Source organism: Capra hircus, chromosome 10, assembly GCF_001704415.2.
Source record: "Capra hircus breed San Clemente chromosome 10, ASM170441v1, whole genome shotgun sequence".
NCBI classification, from domain to species: Eukaryota; Metazoa; Chordata; class Mammalia; order Artiodactyla; family Bovidae; genus Capra; species Capra hircus.
Genome location: NC_030817.1, coordinates 88,669,655 through 88,691,373, shown reverse-complemented (window position 1 = coordinate 88,691,373; position 21,719 = coordinate 88,669,655). Strand labels below are relative to the sequence as shown.

At 37.2% G+C, this 21,719-nt stretch overlaps 1 protein-coding gene and 1 pseudogene across 7 annotated transcripts in view; both read right to left on the bottom strand.

The window, feature by feature from the left end:
- DENND4A (DENN domain containing 4A) overlaps positions 1 to 21,719 on the bottom strand; it is a 111,838-nt gene that overhangs the window by 18,223 nt on the left and 71,896 nt on the right. For 3 of the 7 annotated variants that reach the window (XM_018053636.1, XM_018053637.1, XM_018053639.1), the window contains 9 exons: positions 17,465 to 17,598; positions 14,742 to 14,877; positions 14,190 to 14,396; positions 13,975 to 14,103; positions 13,588 to 13,729; positions 13,081 to 13,212; positions 10,974 to 11,090; positions 10,230 to 10,358; positions 3,924 to 5,023 (listed from right to left, as the gene is read on the bottom strand). In XM_018053636.1, coding sequence (XP_017909125.1) covers positions 3,924 to 5,023; positions 10,230 to 10,358; positions 10,974 to 11,090; positions 13,081 to 13,212; positions 13,588 to 13,729; positions 13,975 to 14,103; positions 14,190 to 14,396; positions 14,742 to 14,877; positions 17,465 to 17,598 — 2,226 coding nt within the window. The remainder of the gene's footprint in view (positions 1 to 3,923; positions 5,024 to 10,229; positions 10,359 to 10,973; positions 11,091 to 13,080; positions 13,213 to 13,587; positions 13,730 to 13,974; positions 14,104 to 14,189; positions 14,397 to 14,741; positions 14,878 to 17,464; positions 17,599 to 21,719) is intronic. The other 4 variants (XM_018053638.1, XM_018053640.1, XM_018053641.1 and 1 more) reach the window with 2 other exon arrangements.
- Positions 3 to 3,567, bottom strand: LOC102187319 (annotated as a pseudogene).

Sequence of the window (21,719 nt, the reverse complement as noted above, 5' to 3'; positions counted from 1 at the left end):
ACATAATTATAAGCTTAATTTCCTTCATATTTAAAGTTATTTAAAAGGTCACTTCTAAGGCAGAGGAAATGCCTAATTACTCAGATGATCAATTAATCAAAATTATAACTTCCAGGGGAAAAATAAAACCAACCAACTTTACAAGGTCATCCGAATTTGGACAAACATGAGCTCGAGATCAATTTTTACGGCAGCATTTATTAGTTAGATCAAAGCAGATACCTGTTAGATAACTGTTAGCTTTAAGCCTTTGTTTATTGTTAATTTTCTTTCCTGCAAATCCTGGTCCAGGATGATATCACCAGAAAACTACATTTTATTCTCTTTTATTTGTTCACATTTTATTCTTTTCCATAGCAATTCAGGTTATTATTTCTGGATCCCATGAAAGTTACTGTGTAGTCTGGGTACTGTTATATTCTCTTGGAGAATGTTGTACTATTGTTTTAGCAGACAGTCAACTGAGTTATGTTCAGCTTGTAATTTGTTTTGATTTTTGTAGGTGGTGATTTAATACTCAGTTTAATTCTCTAAGCCTTGTCCTCCATGCTGGTCTGCAAGTATGCCATGTACGTGTAAGCTCAAGGGTGAGGCAGATACTTGTGTGGGCCATACACAGAATCAGGAATCCTTTCACAGCTTCCCCTCGTACTCTCCTGCCCAGAGACCCCCTTCCCTGGTTCCTCTCTCCGGGAAATATGGGGACTCTCCTGACGTTTTAGCTGCCAGGATGCCAGGCCACACTGTGACTGGGACCTGCTCTTGGGGCAAAGATGCATGAGAAAGAAAACGGGAAATTTTCTTCACGATCTGTCGCTTTTATTTTTCAGAATCCTTAGATAGTTGCTGTTTTGTATTCTGTCCAGAGTTTTTAGTTGTAAGTTGAGGGCTGAGTTTTAGTGGCCTTATGTTACCACAGTGGAACTAAAATTTTCACCCAAATTTTTAAAGAATATTTTTGCTGGGTACAGAAAAACACATTGGCAGCATTTTCTTTCAGTACTCTGATCAAGATGTTTTTCTGGCATCTTTTGACATCACTTTCTTTTCAGAAGACCACTATCAGTTTTCTTATTGTTGCTTTTTTTTTTTTTTAAGAAATTAAAGCTTTATTTGAGAAACTTACTTCCAAATTACTTTTATGTGTTTTTAAGTCATAAGGAGTACCCAAGAAAAAAACATATGCAGTTTCCATAGGAGTAAGGACAAAAAAATAGGGTTGATGACTGCCCCAAATGATAGTTCCTAAAGGAAAAAAATGTAATATTTTTTTTTTGAGGCAGGGTAAGTGAACTACATACATCATAAATAAAATTTTCTTATTTTACAAGGAGGAAGGACTATGATCCTGTTTTTGAAGCACATTAAATACAAAATCCACTGTTCTGATCAAGATGAGGGAAAAAAGATCATTCTTCAACACTTCAGTTCTCACGCAATGAAATCCAAAGGTCTGTTGAATCCACCTTTTCGACTTATGTACTGCCTATCTTTTCTCTTCTGAGATCCATTTATGGCATAGGCCTTTACAGAGCCATCCACCTTTTTCCCTTTCGTGGAGGCAAATCCCATTAACGTCACCATTTCTACTCCTCTCTCTGCTGTGCCCTCTGTATTCCTCAGTTATCTGACGTTCTTTGCTCTCTGTTTCTTCTCCTCAGCTCTTCTTTCTTTCAGTTGAGAAGGGCAAGATGTGGATCCCTGGCGTCTTGGGGAACTGGAACGCCTTCTGTGCGGCCCGAGAGCGGCTCCCAGGACCGGGACCTTTCTCGGCGCCTGCATTCTCTTTCCCAGGATGCGGCCTGGGACCATCTAAGTACCCTCTGTGGGGAGCGGCTGCGGCTGCGACCCATTTGGAATCCTCCTTCAGTACTAGTTGCCCCGGAAACGTATTGTTGCTCTTTTGAAGGTAATATATCTCTTCTCTTTGGCTCCTTTTAAGATTTTCTTTGCATTTTATTTTCGTCTAACATTAGATGCCTATTTTTTTTTTTTGGCACTTATTCTGCCCGACATTCATTTATCTTCTAAATATGTGAGTTGACATCTTTAATCACTTTTGGAAAATTCACGGCAATTAGCTTTTAAATTTTTCTTTCTACCCTGTTCTTTCTTCTTCTGGAACTCAATTACATCAGTGTTAGGCAGTTCCACTAAACTGCACATTCTTTTCAATATTTCCCTCCCCCTTTTTTTTTCTATCTATACTTCCGTGTGGATATTTTCTACTAACTCCCATCAAGTTCACTAATCTTTCTTCTGTGTTTTGTTTGCTGTTAAATACAACAACTGTATTCTCAATTTCATATCTTTTTCGCTTCTAGAATTTACACTGGTTCAATAGATGATTATCTGGGGAAATTTTCCATCTTTCTAGCTTTTTTTTTTAACCCTTTCCTCTATTTTCTTGGACATACTGCAATTACTTCCAAGTTCCTTGCTAATTCAAATACTTAGATCACCTGCAGGTCTATTTCCTCCACCATCTGGTTTTCCTTTGTTTTTAGCTATGGGCCTTGTCTCTCAGTATAGCTGTTTTTTCTTTTGGCTGCACTGGGTCTTCGTTACGGTGTGTGGGCTTCTCTTGCTGTGCAGCGCAGGATCTCGAAAATGTAGACTCTACTTGCCGCACACGGGCTAAGTTGCTCTGTGGCACGGGGGATCTTAGTTTCTCAACCAGGAATTGAAACCACGTCCTCTACATTGGAAGGCAGAACCACTGGATCACCAGGAAGTCTGTCAGTATAGCTATTTTTAATTGAGTAACAGAATATAAAAAACTACATAGAAAAAACTGTAACTCCAGTTAATGTTCTGTTCCTCTGGAAAGGACATACTTTTTCCTGTTAAAGCAAAGGCTGATTGGTTTGATCTAATCACAGACTGAGCTGAGTCCAGCACAGGTTGCAGTTTTGGTCAAGTGGAGTTTACCTTTGGTTTGCTCGTGTTCCTAAGGCATAGCTCTGCAAGAATTTGAACTAAGGGCCTGGTCTGTGTACCAAAGATTCCCTGCCTCCACTCCTCTCAGCTCTCAGCAGTTAAATTATTGTATTCCCAGCACCATAAAATTGCTGAGAACTTTGTTTTATCAGAGTCTTCTTGCTTACCTTTTCATACTCCTGTTTCATGCATTATTTGGAAAGCGTCTTGAAAGAAAAAAACTTGTGCATCTGAGGACTCTCAAATTTGTCAAAGGGACAAATATTTTTGTCTCTCTAGGTCCACAAGATCCCCAAAGTCCTGCTGGCCCCCTCACCTCTCCACAGTCCTCTGATAAGACAAAGCCTGAATTTGCAACCTTATACTCTGTGCTCAGAATAAGCAAATACCCTCATGGAAAAAGCAGCTATAGGACTTCAGCTCATCTCTGCAATTCTCCTCTCTAGAATCTTGCCCATCTATTTTCTAGTTGTTTTAGCCATTCTCTGATGACTTTAAGTAAGTACTTAAGGGTACCTACTCCAGTGTTCCGGCCTGGAGAATTCCATAAACTGCACAGTCCATGGGGTCGCAAACAGTCGGATGTGACTTTCACTTCACTTCTCTATTTCATCTAGCTTTTTGCTTTGGGAGGTATGTGGGTGTATCACAAGGTACTCCACTCTAACTAGGAAGAAAAATCCTATGCTTAGCTGGTAATTTTTGAAGGCAATAAATAATGAAGCTCAGTAAGCATTTTAATTCCAGCTACAAATCACTTTCTTTCAAAACTGAACTACAAATAAAACCTTAGTTGGTGAATTCTTTCCTTTTGAAGTTATTATTCAAGTTCAAATTCTGATACTTACAAACCTTATGCATCCCAAGAGTCCTTTCTGTAAAGCTGCATTTTAGGAGAATGGTAAAAACACATCTTTGCAAGTAAGGGACTTCTGGTGGTAGAGGAGGGTAAAAGGAAACGTAGAAAATGCTAATAAACCTACCTTAGATGATGCGGTGTACATGGTGAATCTTGAATACCATTTGCTTGCTTTCTCTGCAACTCCTTTTCCAGCAGTGAACATACTGTTTCTTAGAACATCTAGTTTAGGTACTAGTAGTGTATCTAAATTAAATGAAGGTGATGAGTGGGTTAATGCATCTTGAGATTCTTCCCTAAATGGACAAGTAGGTGAGAAGGCTGGAGAAGACCAGAGTCTATCCCTTGGCCTGTCCTCATTTTTTGAGTAACTTTTAGATTTGGTAAGTCTCACTGGTCTGGGAGAATGAGGAGGCAGGCTAGATCTTCTGCATGCCTTGACCAATGTTGGACTTTTCTTAGTGGTGACTTTATCATCACAGGCCCGTTGTAAATCAATGCTTGGTGTTCGACTTGTCAAAGGACTGCTCATGTTATTCATATACATCTCAATTTCTTCAGCTAAATCCCGCCTAGCAGATGGTGTTGAAACACTTTTGCTATCATCTTCCTCCTCTTCCTCCTCCTCTTTTTGCTGCTGTTCAGTCTCAGCAACCAAAAGTGAGAGGGGATCAAATCCTGTGGCAACATCAGTTTTTTCAAAAGGTTTCATTGAAAAGCTGCTGTTCAAGCGTTGTCTCCTCTTGGGATTTTGTGGAACAATGTACCTCGCTTTTGAAATATCTGTTTCATTGTCTAAGTCTTCTAAGTCAAAAATAACAGGAGAATCCACTTTATCTGCCAAACAATTAGAACCATCAAAAGGTATATCATCATCACTTGATTCCTTTTCTATACTGTCTCTCTTTGATCTTAAAGATGGTTTTCCAATATTGAGACTATTTGGTCTTGTGCTTTTTGAGATTACATTTGAAAGAATTTTTGCATCAGCTCCTAATTTTTCAACCATATTTCCAGGGTTTGCTTCCTGGTTAATTCTATTGAGCATAAGTCCCATAAGTACTCCTCCACTAAGATTGCGGTTTCTATTTGCCCAGGACATTTGCTGCTGCAAATTAGGCTCATTGTCACTTTTATGTCTTTTCCTGAAGCATCTACTTTGAATGTTTCCTGTTTCATTTGTCTCCTCAAAAGACGATATTAAGAGCGGCTCAGATGTGCTTTCTAAAAAACAAGAAAAGTGCTTTAGCTATGAAAAATGTAATATGCAAATATAAGTTGTCTTAATATTTAAGATACCAGTAATAAAAATGATAACAGCAAGAATTTATCAAGTACCTGCTATTTCACAGATGCTATACTAGGCACTTTATTTACATTATCCACCATAATCATTCCAACATCCTTATGGGTGGAGGAAAAGCTTATACTCAGAGAGATTAATTACCTAGCCCAAAGTTACCTAGCCCTTAAGTGACAGAAGTAAGTTAGTAAGTGTTAGTCACTCAGTTGTGCCCGACTTTTTCCAACCCCATGGACTGCAGTCCATCAGGCTCCTCTGTCCATGAGATTTTTCAGGCAAGGATACTGGTGTGGGTTGCCATTTCCTTCTCCAGGGGATCTTCCCAACCCAGGAATTGAACCCGGGTCTCCTGCACTGCAGGCAGATTCTTTACCTGCTGAGCTACAAGGGAAGGCCTAACTGGGATTCAAATCAAATATGAAGGGTACGCTCTGAGATCTAAGGATGCACTACTTTTTAAAATTTATAAGACTAATATTTACCCTTGGTATATTTATAATAACAACAATAATAATGCATTTGTGTCCATTTCACCGAACTGATTAAATAACAATGGTTATACAATTGTGGTTGTGCTAGATAACCTTAAGATTCTAAGTCTTCTGCCTATAAAAAGAAAAATAAAACCAAAAACACTAAGCCAAACCAAAGACAGCTATGTGAGCTTTATAAATAAAACTTAATTTTAAAACTCTAAATACTCATGACCATAGATGTGGTTAAATAATTTTACTTTTTCTTTAAATATTGATTCAAGTTTATAATACTTGAATGTGAACAGCCAGTTTCTATTCAGAAACACTGTTCGCTGCTTCTAGCCAGAAGCAGAAATCAAGACTTTTGATCACTTTAATTGTCCTTATTACGTGGGAGTCTCCTAAAGCATTAGTCAGGCATAGTATTGTCAACGACTCTTTTTACATGTTTTATACAACAGAATTAGCTCTCTATACCCAGGCAATCACTAAAAATGGGCCTTTTTTCCTGTCATATGATGCATTCAGGTAACAGGATAGGAGATAAAAAGGGACTACTAGAGACCTTAAAAGCCTACAAACTAGTACTGTTTAATAGACATATATTAATAGCATTAACAAGGAAAACCGAATAGTAGAGAGGTAAAGTATATTCTTTTTTTCCTATATCAGCTTATGATTAAGACTATAAGAAACCAACAATACACTTTCTTCTAATATTCTGGGAAACTTTCTACTGGACAGGTTATATATTATCAAAGACCTGGAGGAATCTTGTAAGCCTAAGATAAAACTCAAGGACTGCATTCAAATAGAAGAGCAAGGGTTCCTTCACAAAGTAAGAACTATGCAAATGGCCTAAAGACAAATAAAGCTGGTTATCCAATTATACCAGAGGTCGGCAAACTGCACCACTGAGCCAACCGGTCTGTGGACTGTTTTTATGCAGTCTCAAATGGTATTAACATTTTAAGAGTTGTACACATGACACACATAAAGAACAGGCACCTGGATTTCCCAGTGGTGCGGTGGTCAAGAACCCACCTGCCAATGCATGGGACACAGGTTTGATTCCTGGTCTGCAAAGATCCCATATGCCACAGAGCAAGTAAGCTTGTGCGAGTAAGCCACAGCTACCGAGCCTGCGCTCCAGAGCCCGGGGGCTGCAGCCACTGAAGCTCATGTGCCCTGGAGCCCGTGCTCTGCAACCAGAGAAGCCACCACCACAAGCAGCCTACGCACTGCAGCGAGAGCGCAACCCCCACCTGTCACAGTCAGAGGAAGCCTGTGCACAGCAAGGGAGACTCAGTGCACTTCAACAAAGACCCAGCATAGCCAAAAATAATAAGAAATTTAAAAAATAGAATAGGCAACAGAGGCTGTATGTGGCCTCTAAAGCAAAACTATTTACTGTTTGGCCATTTACAGAATAGTTTACCTGATTCTAAGTTGATATGCATGCTAAATTCTACCGGACAAGGCTGGATGCTGCTCTGGCCCAGGGGTTGCCCTTCTTTAGATCTGTGAACAAGCTGTAATCCCCTCCTACTATACAGTCTTGACACACTGCTTCCCATTGCCTGGAATGCTCCGTTTCAATTTCTCCTTCAGAACTCCTGTGTGCTCAGCTGCTCAGTCACGTCCAACTCTTTGTGACTCTGGTGGACTCTAGCCCAACAGACTCCTCTGTTTATGGGATCGTCCAGGCAAGAATACTAGAGTGGGTTGCCATTTCCTCCTCCAGAGCATCTTCCCAACCCAGGAAGTGAACTTGTGTCTACTATGTCTCCTGCACCAGTAGGCAGATTCTTTACCAGTAAGTCACCTGGGAAGCCCACATCCTCATTTATTTTCTATTCATTCTTCAGATGTAAGCTCAAAAACTGTATTACCAAGGAAGCTTTCTTGACCAGTGTCCCCTAAATCCAGGATAGCTTCTCTATTACATGCTCTCACCCTTCTTGACAGTATTTAATATCAGGGTGTTTTCACATTTACTTGATGTAAATTAGATTAATGTTAATTAATGTTATTAGATTAATGTTTTCTCAACCCTCCCATGTATTTCTCTATGAAGTCAGGGATCATGTTTATTTTTTATTCTTTACTATACCCTAGGTAGCACCTGGCATATGGTAGCAGGTAATATGTGTGCAAAAAAAAAAAAATATTGCTGAATGAATACTGTCTTCTGGGAAACAACTGTAGCCAACAGACCAACACAGACTATAACATAGCATAATATATTACAATATGACATGTTATAGCTAAATGTAGTAGCTAAAGATAAAAAGCTAAAACACACTTAAGGCAGAATTAGGCCTAAGAACATATTTCAAAGTATGTTTTCAAGTTTAGAGTATGTTTCACTTCAGAGTAAATTTTTTTGTGCTTGAACGCTCAGTAATTCAATATGCATTTATCAAAATGTTAAAATTCCTGGGCTTCCCTGGTGGCTCAGTGGTAAAGAAACTGCCTACCAATGGAGGAGACTTGGGTTTGATCCCTGCCCTGAAAGGATCACAAAGTTTCACACACTGCGGAGCAACTAAGCCTAGGTGCTGCAGCTGCTAAGCCCATGTTCTAGAGCCCAGGAGCCCAGTCACCTTTGGTAACTGCTGCAGTCCGCGTGCACCAGAGCCTGTGCTCCGCAACAGGAGAAGCTGCTGCAGTGAGAAGCCTGCACACCGCAACTAGAGAACAACCCACCCAGCAACGAAGACCTAGCATAGCCAAAAATAACTTTTTTAAATGTTAAAATTCCCAAGATAATCATGAAGTAACTAACTACAGGGTGATGCTTTTAACTATCAAACATTAAAACATGTCTTTGGTTATTCCATTCCCACGTCTTTTGGAAGCTGGTATTTATTTATGTAATGATGTAAATAAAATATACACATATTGTACTGCAAAACATAAAGAAACTTGAAAGGTGTTTTGAATCCTAGGAGTACTGGTACACAAGAAAAAAGATACAGAAAAGTTAATTATTCCTATAAATCCCACATACAGTCTTTGGTAGGAGTGGTAAACCCAAAGTACTTAACAGATAGAAAAGTTTTCAAGTCAAAAATCTTAAGGATAAACTAACAACTCCAGGAAACACCTAGGAAACCTATCACAGGCTTTGAAAAAGTGACTTGTTCAGCACAGAGGGCAAAATCAAAAGCCATATGCTGAGTCAGATGCTGATGACTCTGACAAAATGTCAGAAATACAGGTTCGTTGACAATCATGTGAAAATAGATTCATAAAAATAGACCTAAGAAAACCGCGAGCACGAACAGAAAGGAATAAAAGAACACGAAAGCAAAGATTACCAAAGGCCAGTTATTAAGAGTCAAAATTAGACAGTGGTTGGGAAGAACTAAATGGCTGTGAAGCAATGACACCAATGAAACAATTTTTAATCTTTAAGTTATAACAACTATCTAACAAAGAAATGTGAAGAAAGAACTGTAGATCATTTAACACTTTTTTTTTATAGCTGCAGCAGGGGTCTGCACACTTTTTCTGTCAAGGGCCAGACAGTAAATATTTTACCCTCTGCAGGCCATACAGTCTCTGCGGCGACTCCTCAGCCCTGCTGACACAGTACCAAAGCAGCCACACACAAGACGGAAGCAAATGAGCTGGCTGTGCGCCAGTCAGCCTTTGTTGATGAACACTGAGCTGTGATTCATTTAATTTTCATGTGTCACAAAATCAGTGGTAATCTTCTTGATTTTTTTTACCATTTAAAAGTGTGAAAAACCATTCTTTGCTTGTGGACCTGTATACAAACCAGGCTGCAGGCCCACTTCGGCCCATGGGCCACAGTTGGCTTACGCCTGAATGAGAGGCGTATCTACTTATGCTGCGGAAAAACGAGCATCACAGCAGCAGGGCCGTTTACAGAGACACCTCAGCCTTCACAGCACAGGTCCTTCAATGATCGTCTCAGTTAAAACGATGCAGAACTGAGCTAATACAAGAATAAAATAAGTATGAAATCAGACTGAAATACTAGAAACGCTGAATCTTAGGTCTGTTTTGTTCCCTCACAAAGTTTGTGAGACCAAATATTACCCAGGATCCTAAAATGATTTTCCCATTAACTAACTGACAACTTATGTGACATGCCAATAGTCTGACTATGCCTGAGTTTTCTCATCTTTGAAAGCGTGCTAATATTTCCTCTCTAATATAAGCACTGCTATAATAATAAATATGAAATACTATATATGAAGTGCTTTGGAAAGAAAAAATATTACATATTCTTATCTAAACTATCTGAAGAACTATCCTTTTGCCTCTGAAAACCAGGAATAATAAGACTAAGGAACTCATTTAAAAACTGGTGAGATGTATAGTACCCTCAGAACTGATCATCTTACTTGCTTCCCATTTCCCCTCCCCCAAACTTCCCACATTCCAAACTCAAAAGATGGTTCGTGGCTTGTACGTCCCCTTAGCTTGTTATAATAAAGCCTGAACAAACTGTATTATAAAATACAGAATTTAAACTACTAAACTGTACCATTGAGAGGCGGCACAAATATAAAACAAAACAAAAACACCCTGGAGAATTAAGACTTGAAAAAACTAGTCACTAGAAATACAGACGCAAGGTACTCTGCACGTAACAGGAGGGTACTATTCCACTTACCTGTGCTTTCTCCTGATATTTCATCAGCACTGTTATTTGTACCACCGAGGCGAACTATACTGGAAGAACTTTGATAACTGAGCTTAGGAAGGCAGTCGGCACTTCCCTTTGCACTCTCGCACTCTGACACTGTAAAGATTAAAATGCAATTTGTTTAGATGTAATCTATACACATCAGTGGAGCCATAAGGAGAAGTGGCTTTTAGTTCTAAATAGTTCCACCTAAAAAAAAGTGATAAGAAAATATTGAACACCTCTGTATCTATTTGTCAATCAGAAATAAGTGATGTCAATTGAGTCATCAAGGTGTGTATCAAACAGCTAAATACTGGTCATGCGTGAGGTCCACGCATACAATGCATGCCTTTTATATTTATTCTTTAGTTACGAAACACTGCTTTTGATGGGGAGAGGTAAGTGAGAAAAATATAAATCACAGACCACTAATAAAAGCATTAAGAAAAATATTATTAAGCCCCAGGAAAAAGCCACTGTTTGAAGAAATATGGATTTCTACTATAAGAATAGTATTTGATTGGAGAGTGTTTTGCCACTGAGACCACACACTTCACACATAAGGTATTTGCATGCTGGAATATTAGGTGGTGGAGAGGGCTTATAAGGTGAGGAAAGAGGAGTTTCCATGGGAAAGTAAAAAGCAAAATTAGTACTTTGACACAAAGTGACTTGCATTTTCTATTAATGTAATCTCACAATTTGATACCATATCAACTTAGAACCTACAGGAACTAGAATCACTCCCTTTCTTATCTTTTTCTTCTTGAATGTCCTCAGTGGATGCATCCCCTCTTCTAACTTCATCCTTAGATAGCGAATTATATCCAAGGTCAGACTGGCCACCTGGAAAAGGAAAAAAACTCTATGTTGTTTATCATAAAATTCTTTAATAAGAGAAACTGGATTAGAAGATACACACTGGTATTTAGGCTTACTCATAGAAAATGTTCTGGGTAACTTCCAGTTGAAAGCATTACTTTGTTAGCTCTTCCCCACCTCTACTAAGGTAAGAAACGAATGATCACAAAATGATCACATTTATTTTTGTCTCCACTTTACAGTCAAAAGTAACCATGTGTGTTTACACTACTATCTGGGCTCCAAAAGACACAGACAAACCAAACATTCTTTATTCAAGTCCATGACCTTTCTAGGTGAAGGTCTGAGATCCAACTAAGCAGTGGAGAAGAAAAATCTGTAGGGAACTCTTAACAGAACACCCACACACAGATCACTGAAGCCAAATGTCTAAAAGATCTTACCAAAAAATGGGCCTGTTTAAATTTGTTGATACATAATTAGTTTCTCTGAAAATTCAGTTGAATAATTACTGAACTGCACATGAGTGCAAATACATGGGAATGAGAAAAAAATCTAGTGTTAAATTTATTAAGCAAATGTTGCATCGAAAACTTCTAATACACTGTTCTATTAAAGAGGCACTCTATAATTTTCAGCAAATTGTTCTCACTAGACTGGCATCAAAACATAAGGTTTTGAATCTTAGTTCTCGATCTTAGGAGACATGATTTTAAGTAAATCACTTAACCTTTCTCTTTGACTCTCAAGTTCCCAGAGGTATAATATAAAAGGCTGTTATATGAGAGGCCATACATAAAATGATTTTATAAACTTGCAAAGAACTACGTAAAGAAACTGTATTATCATTAGGTGTTTACCTTAATATCTTTTTTATAATTTTGAGTTTGTATTTTTTTCTAATCAAAGTTTCAGCTCTATTTCCAAAGAAACAACAAATTAAAAAATGTAAATATAATCTTGATGAAATTCAAGGTTTTATTAGGTTCTTCACTGCACATATCCTTTTTAAAGGCCATTAGTTAAAAGACAGACCTCTTCATTTTTAAGAGATAATGCCTGAGGATGACTACTACAACTCTGATTAAATTCACAATTGCATGAACAAGAAACAAAACCAGCCAAGGAAGAACTATGAAAATGATACTTCAATGTACACAGCTTATATTTATTATTCTAAAAAGTACACATAAAAATAGACCAAAATAATGTTAAAATTTATGGAGCCATAAGTCTTCATATTTTATTATTAATGCTTTTTAAGTTTAAAGTTTCTACTCATTAATATGAAGCTCTTACACTATATTCAAAAATCATGCCTAATATTTATAATGTACAAATGAAAAGGGCAGAATTATTCAAATAACATTTTTTATGTGTATCAGTTTTCATAAAACTTACAGAAAGCTTACATACAAATCTTTTAATGAAAGTAATGCTATCTTCAGTGCTAGAATGCTATAAGTTTTAAATATGTTAAAATTTCTTATTGTGATTTTTAATATAGATGAAATCTCACAAGAAGTTGCAAAAACAATACAGTAGGAAGAGTTCCTCTGTACCCTTTACCCAGCTTCCCCCAATGATAATATCTTGCATGAAACATGGAACACTGTTAAATCTTGGAAACTGATGCTGATATGGTACTATTAACTCAGATTAGGGATCTAAGTTTCTTTCTTTCAAACCCTAATAACATTAAAAAAAACTCTCATAACATGCTCCTAATACAAAGAACTTATCCTAAGAAAAGGATATGATAAAGAGACCTCTGTGCTATTCAGAGTTAACTGGATTATCATGGGCTAAAAACTCAAACTCTCTTAACCTTTCATTTTGACTCAGGTAGAGAATGCATAAAATTACATAGATATTAAATATACTATCAAACGCCTACCATATAAAATTTAAAAAGACAAATATACCATTGAAAATTAAAATCTAAAAAAGACAGGTTAGCAAACTTAGTTCTTAAAATGTATTGCAATAAATGTATACATAAGCACACACAAACCTGTACTAGATCTATCATCGGAAGCACACACTTTGATTAAACCCGTATTAAAAGGTGCCTGCTCCACACTGTGTGTCCCATGACCACTATCCATGCTGCCATGACTAACAGCATCCAGGTCACTGCCATCTGCTTAAGAACACAATTTGACAGCATTTTACTACTCAGGGAGATAACCAAAAATACATATTAGTTTGTTGTTCAAGCTAATAATCTACTAATACTGATCATGAAGACTGTCTCATAATTAGCAAAATACAACTATAACAAAGACGCCTACCATGAAGCAAGACCACCAAAGGTTGGTAACAGTTACAAGAAAAAAAAGTAACATCTGGTACTTTTTAAGTGGTAAGAATAATATTAGAATTTGCTTAATGACAATAAAAACTAGAAAACATTTAATATTTTGAAACATTAAAATTTCCAAATAGTGTACATTATAACTAGTCAATTAATTTTAAAGAAAAAGTACAACATATACATCCCTTAAAAACCTGTAATTACCTGAGAGAGCTGTTTGTGATAAATTTGAATGCTTCTTTAAAGCTCTTTTGAACTGTGCTACTCCTAAAACCACATTTCTCACTTTTGTCCAAAGAAAATATCCACTACGACTCCTTGAAGGCCAAGTGCTTTCCAAAACAGCCTATTCAGTCAACAAAATAAAACAATTAGTGAAATAATTTTTATAAATGAACATTCATTAGCTCTAAAGTTAATCTAGAGAACACACTGTACATCCCAAAATAGAACAAAAAATCTTATTTTCAATTTACAAAATATATTTTAGATACTCTAAAGTAAATACCACAAAAGCCCTGCATCATTTATTTCTGCCATTAAACTAAGGTTGTAAAATGACAAAAGGTATACCTAAGTCAAAGTAATTACCTTATTGTAATAGCCATAAGTAATGGCATTTGGGTCAATACCAGCTTTCTGCATTTCAAAAAGCACTCGAACTGCAAGCACAGGCTGATCATATTGTCCACAGAGCTGCATAAGAATGCGGTAGCACACCTGGAACACAGAAGTTTTGAGAGGGTACACCCGCAAAATATCTTATCTGCGTAAGTCTTGAATAAAATAATAAGGATAATTATTACCTCATCAGGGGGATCCATCTTCTTTGACTGCATTTTTTTAAGTACATCATACGCTGTTTTCAGAGCCCTGACTTTTGAATGACATACTTTCACATAAGCTGGGAGACAAATAAACCAGAGTCCATAACAGTGACGCAATAGACACCTAGACCACATCTGAGGAATGGAAGAATATCTCTTGGCAATTTTATGGGCTGATTTAATTTCCTGGAAAAAAATGCAAGGATCTTATTAATAAATTTCCATACTGAAAATGTCCTTATTTAACTGAAGGCTGAAAAGTATAACTCACATGCTTTTATAATGTTTCCCTAACATCTGTCTATAATTAATAAATATTTAAGCCTCCGCTTTAATCTGCATTATACAATATGTAAAATAAAGTTCGAGGACAAGAGAACTGGTTAATTTTTTGAAGCCAGATTATTCTACATTTTCTTCACAGTGCTTCAGGGAGCTTCATGAGTGGTAGTAAAATATGGGAGGAAGAGTGTCATATTTATTTTTGTTCTAATGCGTGATTACATGAAAAATACAAAATCATCGAAGCACCTGTTTTGTTCTTCTGAACATGGGAGAAGGGCTACTAGGACTACTTGATTTTGAAGGCAATTTGCTCTTTCGTGTTTGTAGAAATCCTTCAGGTCTCTCAAATAAATTGTTCCTAAGAACTGGAAATCCATTATAGCTGTTTTTGAAAAGAAAAGAAAAACTCAAGCACATATAGATGAGCATACTGGTTACAAGCTAAACAAATTATGACCAATGACTTCTTAACTTATTTTAACTTCTTATTTTAACAGTCTTCCTCCATAAGAGTTCGATATATAATCAACAAATATTCATATTAATGATGCTTTTCTTACTATAATAGTTTAAAATGTAATAGCCAAATACATATTCAAGGATATATTTTGGAGAGAAAAAAGTGAAACACATTTAAATTTTGCTAAACTTGGCATCAAACTCCAAAGTAACTCAAACAAATTTTACAAGTGAGTATTCATGCAGATAAATAGCAAACATACGAGATAATATGAGAATGGGTAAAAGGCCCACCAAATCAATACTCTTTCAGACAGGAGAGTTATTAATATCATTGCTTGGGTTAACATATTACTATAGAACTTTCCTCTTGAAAAATGCAAATAATATCAGTCAACCAGGACAAGCTCTCACATTATTATGAAAGGATTTATCAGGTTAGCTAAGTAGATCCAGGGCCTCATTTATGAGAAAGAAAATTGAAGAAGTTGGAGAATAGGAAGAAAAGATTAGACTGGGTGACTATGAGGAGGTGGACCTAACTTGGGGGCTAGCGTAGTGTGTTTGGGCATTTAAAAGGTAGCAGCAGGGACTTCCCTGCTGGTCCAGTGACTGGGACTCCATGTTCTCAACGCAGTGGGCCCAGGTTTGATCCTTGATTGGGGAACAAGATCCCACAAGCTGCAACTAAAGATACTACGTGCTACAGCCGGGGCCCAGCACAAACAAATAAATATTAAAAAATGGAAAAAAAAAGGTAGCAGCAGCTGGGTAAAAGAAATGCTAAAAACAACAGAAGCCTCTGAGGAGCAAACCTACCCTACTTTAGATTATTCTTAAAGGCATATAAATAGTTTTAATTACCTAAGAAGAAAACTAACTACAATAAAAGATAAACTGTATCTATTATATGTTGTTATAGGCAAACCCAACAGAACAAGAAGCTATTAGTAATGACTGAATATTAAGTAGGAATAAAATAGCAAAGAAGTTCAGGAAAATCATGTCCCTTAAAAAAGTTCATTGTATGTATATGGTGTGATAATAAGAAACAGTGCGTCTTATGGAAACTTAAAGTGTCTTATCATTTTATACAGACTATGTAAGTATATATATGAATTGCTACCTCTTACTAACAGGATCCACTGTGCCCATTAAAGACATTTAAGTTTATTTCCGATGATGGGTATGATTACACCAAAATCATATTAGTAGTCTCAAGAAAAAAAAATGACAGACTCTTTTAAAAAATGAGAACTTTTAAAGATAAGTAGTATTCTTTTTAAAGGACTAAATCTAAAGGTAAATTTTAAATTAAATAATTAAAACCAACCCACAAAAATAAAAAGAAAACAAAACTATATTAATGAAATATACCAAAAGATGTCTCTTAGAAGTATAATGTACAAAACAGAAAAAAGAAATGAGATCTCATTTAGAAAGAAAAAGAAAGAGAAACTATCAGAAGTATTTTAAATGTCTTTGAGAAAAGGCAGACTTTTAAAAAATTGTATGAGCAACATCAGCAATAGATAAAAATGAAGGGTAGGAATCAGGTAGCTTATGAATTCATCAATATTCAAAACATCAGTTACACCACTTGTAAAAGGAAGAATTTAATCCAAATGATAAATAAGGATGTCCCGAAAAATTTCTTTTCAATGAAAACGGCACACTATGATTTAATTATAGGTATAAAATGGTTTTAGAATATTTAAAATAAGAATTATGGAAAAATTTAAAAATAATTTACAATCTGAATGGAATTGCCATTTTAATGGTATATTAGAAGCTATCTCTAGTTATAACAAACGTTATATATATATCTGTGTGTGTATCTAGATAGATAGATAGACTATGATAAATCCACTTCTATCATAACCCTATCACTGTGCTCAGAGCTTTTCTCTTTTCTACTAGACTTGAAGGCAAGAACAATATATCATTCAAGTCTATATACCAAGCACTTAGCAGTGTCTGAACAAACTTCCTAAATTAACAACGGCTAATTCCAACAGTTTTGAATTTCCTTGACTTTAAAACTCATGGAAAAATTAAAAGCCTAAAAAATTAAATCATACAAATCAAAGCCACAAATATCAACTCTACAATTGAAATATAGCTGATAATCCTTTTGTAAACCAAGTTACACTAATCAGTATGTGTTGGGGGAGGGGATGAAAGTGAGTAAACCAATCTTAGTGAGAAACAAAAATCAAAATTCTGTAATAAGTGTGCTGCATTTTGGTGGGTCCTAACTTAAAATTTATGAGAACATATACTTACGGAGATATAGAGAGCTTCCTAAGTCTGTATCATGCAAAATTATATATTTTTTCTTTTTATACCTCAAAACTTAGTAATGGATGTGGGATAAGCTCGCTTACCCCCTAAAAATTAGGGATCTGTAAAGTTTGGATTTTTGAAAATACCACAGTCCTTAGAAAGCTACGTCACAGATGATGGATTGCTTCTCTCTTTCAATCTCAAACATTCTGCCTCTTGAATACCTGTACTGTAAAGGGGGTTCTTCACCATTGGGTAGATGGGGGATCTCAGGAGGTGTTACAAAAACAGTATGTTCACTTTTGAAAGATTCATCCAATTCTATAAGTCGCACTTCACCACTCTTGTCCATATCCACCTGAAGGAGTTAAAAATATATATATTAAAAAGATACATTGACTAGACAAGTGTTCATCTATAAGGGAATGGTTAAATAAACCATTTACACAACTAGATACTAAGAAGCTATTTAAAAAAAGAATGAGCAAGTTCTCTATTATTACTATAGAAAGTTCTCTGAGATAGTTAAGTGAAAATAACATTTAGTTTTCGCTTGTACTCACATAAAGAAATACTCAAAAATACCTTTTTAAGAAAGTCATTATCTATATGGCTAAGATGCAATGAAGGGAATGTACTAGAATGGAATAGGACCCAGATTTCCCAACATATTACCTTTTAATGTTGTTTTGCATTTTGAATAGTGAAAATTTACTCAAGAAATACAACCTTAAAATGTTATTATATTAACAAATAATACTATTTAAATGTGCATGCATGCATGCGTGTGTGTGTATGTTGAGAATACTGGGTCTGTCTTTGATTTCGACTAAGTAAAATAAACTTCCCTAAGTTCTTCCAGTACATGTAGAAGCACATTTGTGTTAAGTTCTAGTCACATCAATATTGAAAGCATTTTAGTTGTCTGTTACCTCTAGATACTCTATGGTATGGTAATATTCATAAAAATAAAAACTTCATAGAGTCTAAACTTCCCAAAAGGAGCTCATACGAAACAGCACAACATTTGCATTAATTTAAACCGGATGTCATACATATGACAAAACAGAATGCACAGAATTTTATCAGGTTGGACAGAGTTAGTGTCACATAACAGGAATAAATGGAGAGTAAGCCTGATTAACAAGTTAAATCTTAAGGTGGGGATTTACGGAAGAGCAGACCAAAGCAGGGCGGAAACAGCTTTTCCCACTTTCCTAACCTTTGAAAAGAGGCGACGCATCCAGAGTCTTCTTATGTAAATTGTTGATTATAATTTCACGGCACTACCTGCTGTGATCTCTAAAGAATGTTTTTAATGGTACATCCATATAGTGAACTAGGCAATAATAATTAAGGCATGTTTCAGAAATGGCAACCCACTCCAGCATGTTTGCCTGGAGAATCCCATGGATGGAGGAGCCTGGAGGGCTACAGTCTACGGGGTAGCAAAGAGTTGGACACGACTGAGCGACTTCACTTTCACTTTCAGAATTATACTTAATGACAGGAGAAAATGTTCACAATAAAAAACTACTAAATAATATACATGTGTATCTATATACACATACCACACACACATGGAGTATGATTCTAACTTTTTTAAGACTGTGCCTTATCTGTTATATAGATATATTTGTGTGTGTGCACACTCTCCCACACACACACACACAGATGCACACACACAGTTATCAAAATGCTACCTCTGGGTGGTTTTATTACTTGCAATACTTTTCTTCTTTATATTGTTATTTGTTTTCCAGTTAAAATAATGAATATGTATTATTTTTACTTGCTTTATAAAAATTACAAAAGCAACAAATGTTCAGAATAAAAATGTAAACAAAAAAGACAATATTACTTTTAGGATAAGCACTTATTTCAATTCTGTCAAAGGGTTTAAAAATTAATCAGTATATTATAAAAGAAGGTATCTTTCTTTTTAGCCTTTCAAGACTTTTATACAGTGAAACAAGCAATGATATAATAAATATAGTAATGGATAATCACAAACCCAGCTGGTACTCAAAACTGATACAATCTTTTTTACAAAGCAAGGTATGTTTAAACACATCCACCATATCCTTTTTTTCCCCCTTAGGCTGCACTGCATTGTGCCATGGATCAAACCTGTACCCTCTGCAGTAGGAGTACAGACTTAACCACTGGACTGCCAGGGAATTCCCTTTCTCCTTATTCTAAGGAAAAAACCTAATAGAAAAAATTATCAGTATGAAAGTTTTTTTTTTTTTTTTGCAGCACTGCAATAAGCTTCCCTGGTAGCTCAGACGGTAAGTAATCCACCTGCAATGCAGGAGACCTGGGTTTGATCCCTTGGTCAGGAAGATCCCCTGGAAAGGGAATGGCAACCCACTCCAGTATTCTTGCCTAGAGAATTCCATGGACAGACCATGAGGTTGCAAAGAGTGGGACAAGACTGAGCAACTAACACTTTCAGTTTTGGGGCTTCCCAGGGGATGCTAGTGGTAAAGAACCTGCCTGCCAATGTAGGAGACGTAAGAGACGTGGGTCTGATCCCTGGGTTGGGAAGATCCCTGGGAGGAGGAAACGACAACCCGCTCCAGTATTCTTGCCTGGAGAATCCCATGGACAGAGGAGCCTGGAGGGCTATATATAGTCCATGGGATCGCAAAGAGTCGGACGTGGCTGAGCACACATACACACACATACAGTAACAATAAACTGGAAGTCACCTACATGGCAAAAAATAAGTAAATAAAGTGTGATACATAGATGACATATACAGTCATTAAAAATGAGAGACTATGGAGAAGGAAATGGCAACCCACTCCAGTCCTCTTGCCTGGGAAATCCCATGGACAGAGGAGCCTGGCGGGCTACAGTCCATGGGGTCACAAAGAGTCAGACACGACCGAGGGAAGGAGACAGTCCCAGGAAAGCTGTGGTGCTTGCCAGAGGCCCCAGAGCTTCTGATGGCAGAGCCACAACTGTGGCCGAGAACTCCCAGTTCCCAGGCCTCTTGATCCTGGCCTCTCTCACCAGATACGCGTGTGGAACACTAGAATCGAAAATATGCCCAAGGGCTTCCCTGGTGGCTCAGCGGTAAAGAGTTCCCTCCCTGGTCTGGGAAGATCCCACATGCCCAGGAGCAGCTAAGCCCGTGTGCCTCAACTGCTGAGCCTGTGCTCTAGAGCCCAGGAGCCGCAACCCCTGAGCCCACCTGCTGCAGCTACTGAAGCCCGCACACCTTAGAGTCTGTGCTCCACGACACGGGAAGCCACCACAGCGAGAAGCCCACGCATCACGACAGAGAGTAGACTCTGCTCGCTGCAACTAGAGAAAAGGCCATGTAGCAACGAAGACCCTGCACAGCCTTAAATTAAAAAAAAAAATCATTAAAAGAAAAAAAATGAAAAGAGTAAAGGTTACGCAGGCTTCTGGTTGGACAAGACAAATTAAACACAACTATTTACCTGCAATCCTTCCTGAAATCTCACCAAAACAAGAGTAAGGAGATTAAAAAACAATGAAGGCAAAATGAACTGGAGAGAAGTCAACAGCAGAGCTGAGTTCAAAGCATTTTAGAAGCCGCATAGTAGCTTGATGTGACCTATGAAAGCTGAAAACCACACGTCTGGCACCGGGGAGGGGATAAAGAAGAAAAACCATAAAGTCAGCCATTTGGCTCTACAGAGCACCAGAAAGGTCAGGAATGAAGAGCATGATGCCCCTGAAGACAGGACGGCAAGTGGGGTTGAATCAGAAGAATTAGTTAAATGCCTGCATTTGAGAACTCCTAGACCCTTGCCCAACCCAGTACAGTTAGGCCATGATCTCTCCCCAGCAGCAGAAAACTGGGTTGGGTCTTTCTGAGTGAATCAGAGAAAGCTTACATTTGAGGATGCCAGGCAGAGCTGGGGAAGATGAAGGAGATTAATACCATAAAACAGGAGAAATGAGTAAAAGCTTACATGTTACAACAAGTGGAAAATCTTAGCTACCTTCCCCACTCAGCTCTGAGAATACTTGTGGTCAGGCTTATGCATCTCAGGCTAAAGACTGGAGATATCTCTTGGGGAAACTACGCAGCCTAAAAGAATAACAGACACTGATCAGATAGGGACTCTAATGAAATAGCTGAGTTCCTTTATGATCATCAGTCTCAGACCTAAGGAAGCTCCAAGCCTCACCTTCTAGAAAGAGCTCCACTGAGTTCTCTGTGCCTCATACTTGGTAACAAATACCAACTAGAGATCACACACACACAAAACCAAAAACCTGAAAAAGAATAAAATAAATATTGAAAGGTTCTCAGAAGGAGAGACAATGAAAGGGGAAAAAACCCTTCAAAATAACTAAAATGAATAAGCCTACATCCATGAAACAAGAAGATGCTATAACACATACACACATAAGAAAGGAGCATTCAGAGAATGGGAAGGCGCTTATGGCAATTATAAATATGATAGCAGAGGTTAAAAGTATACTATAAAGGCT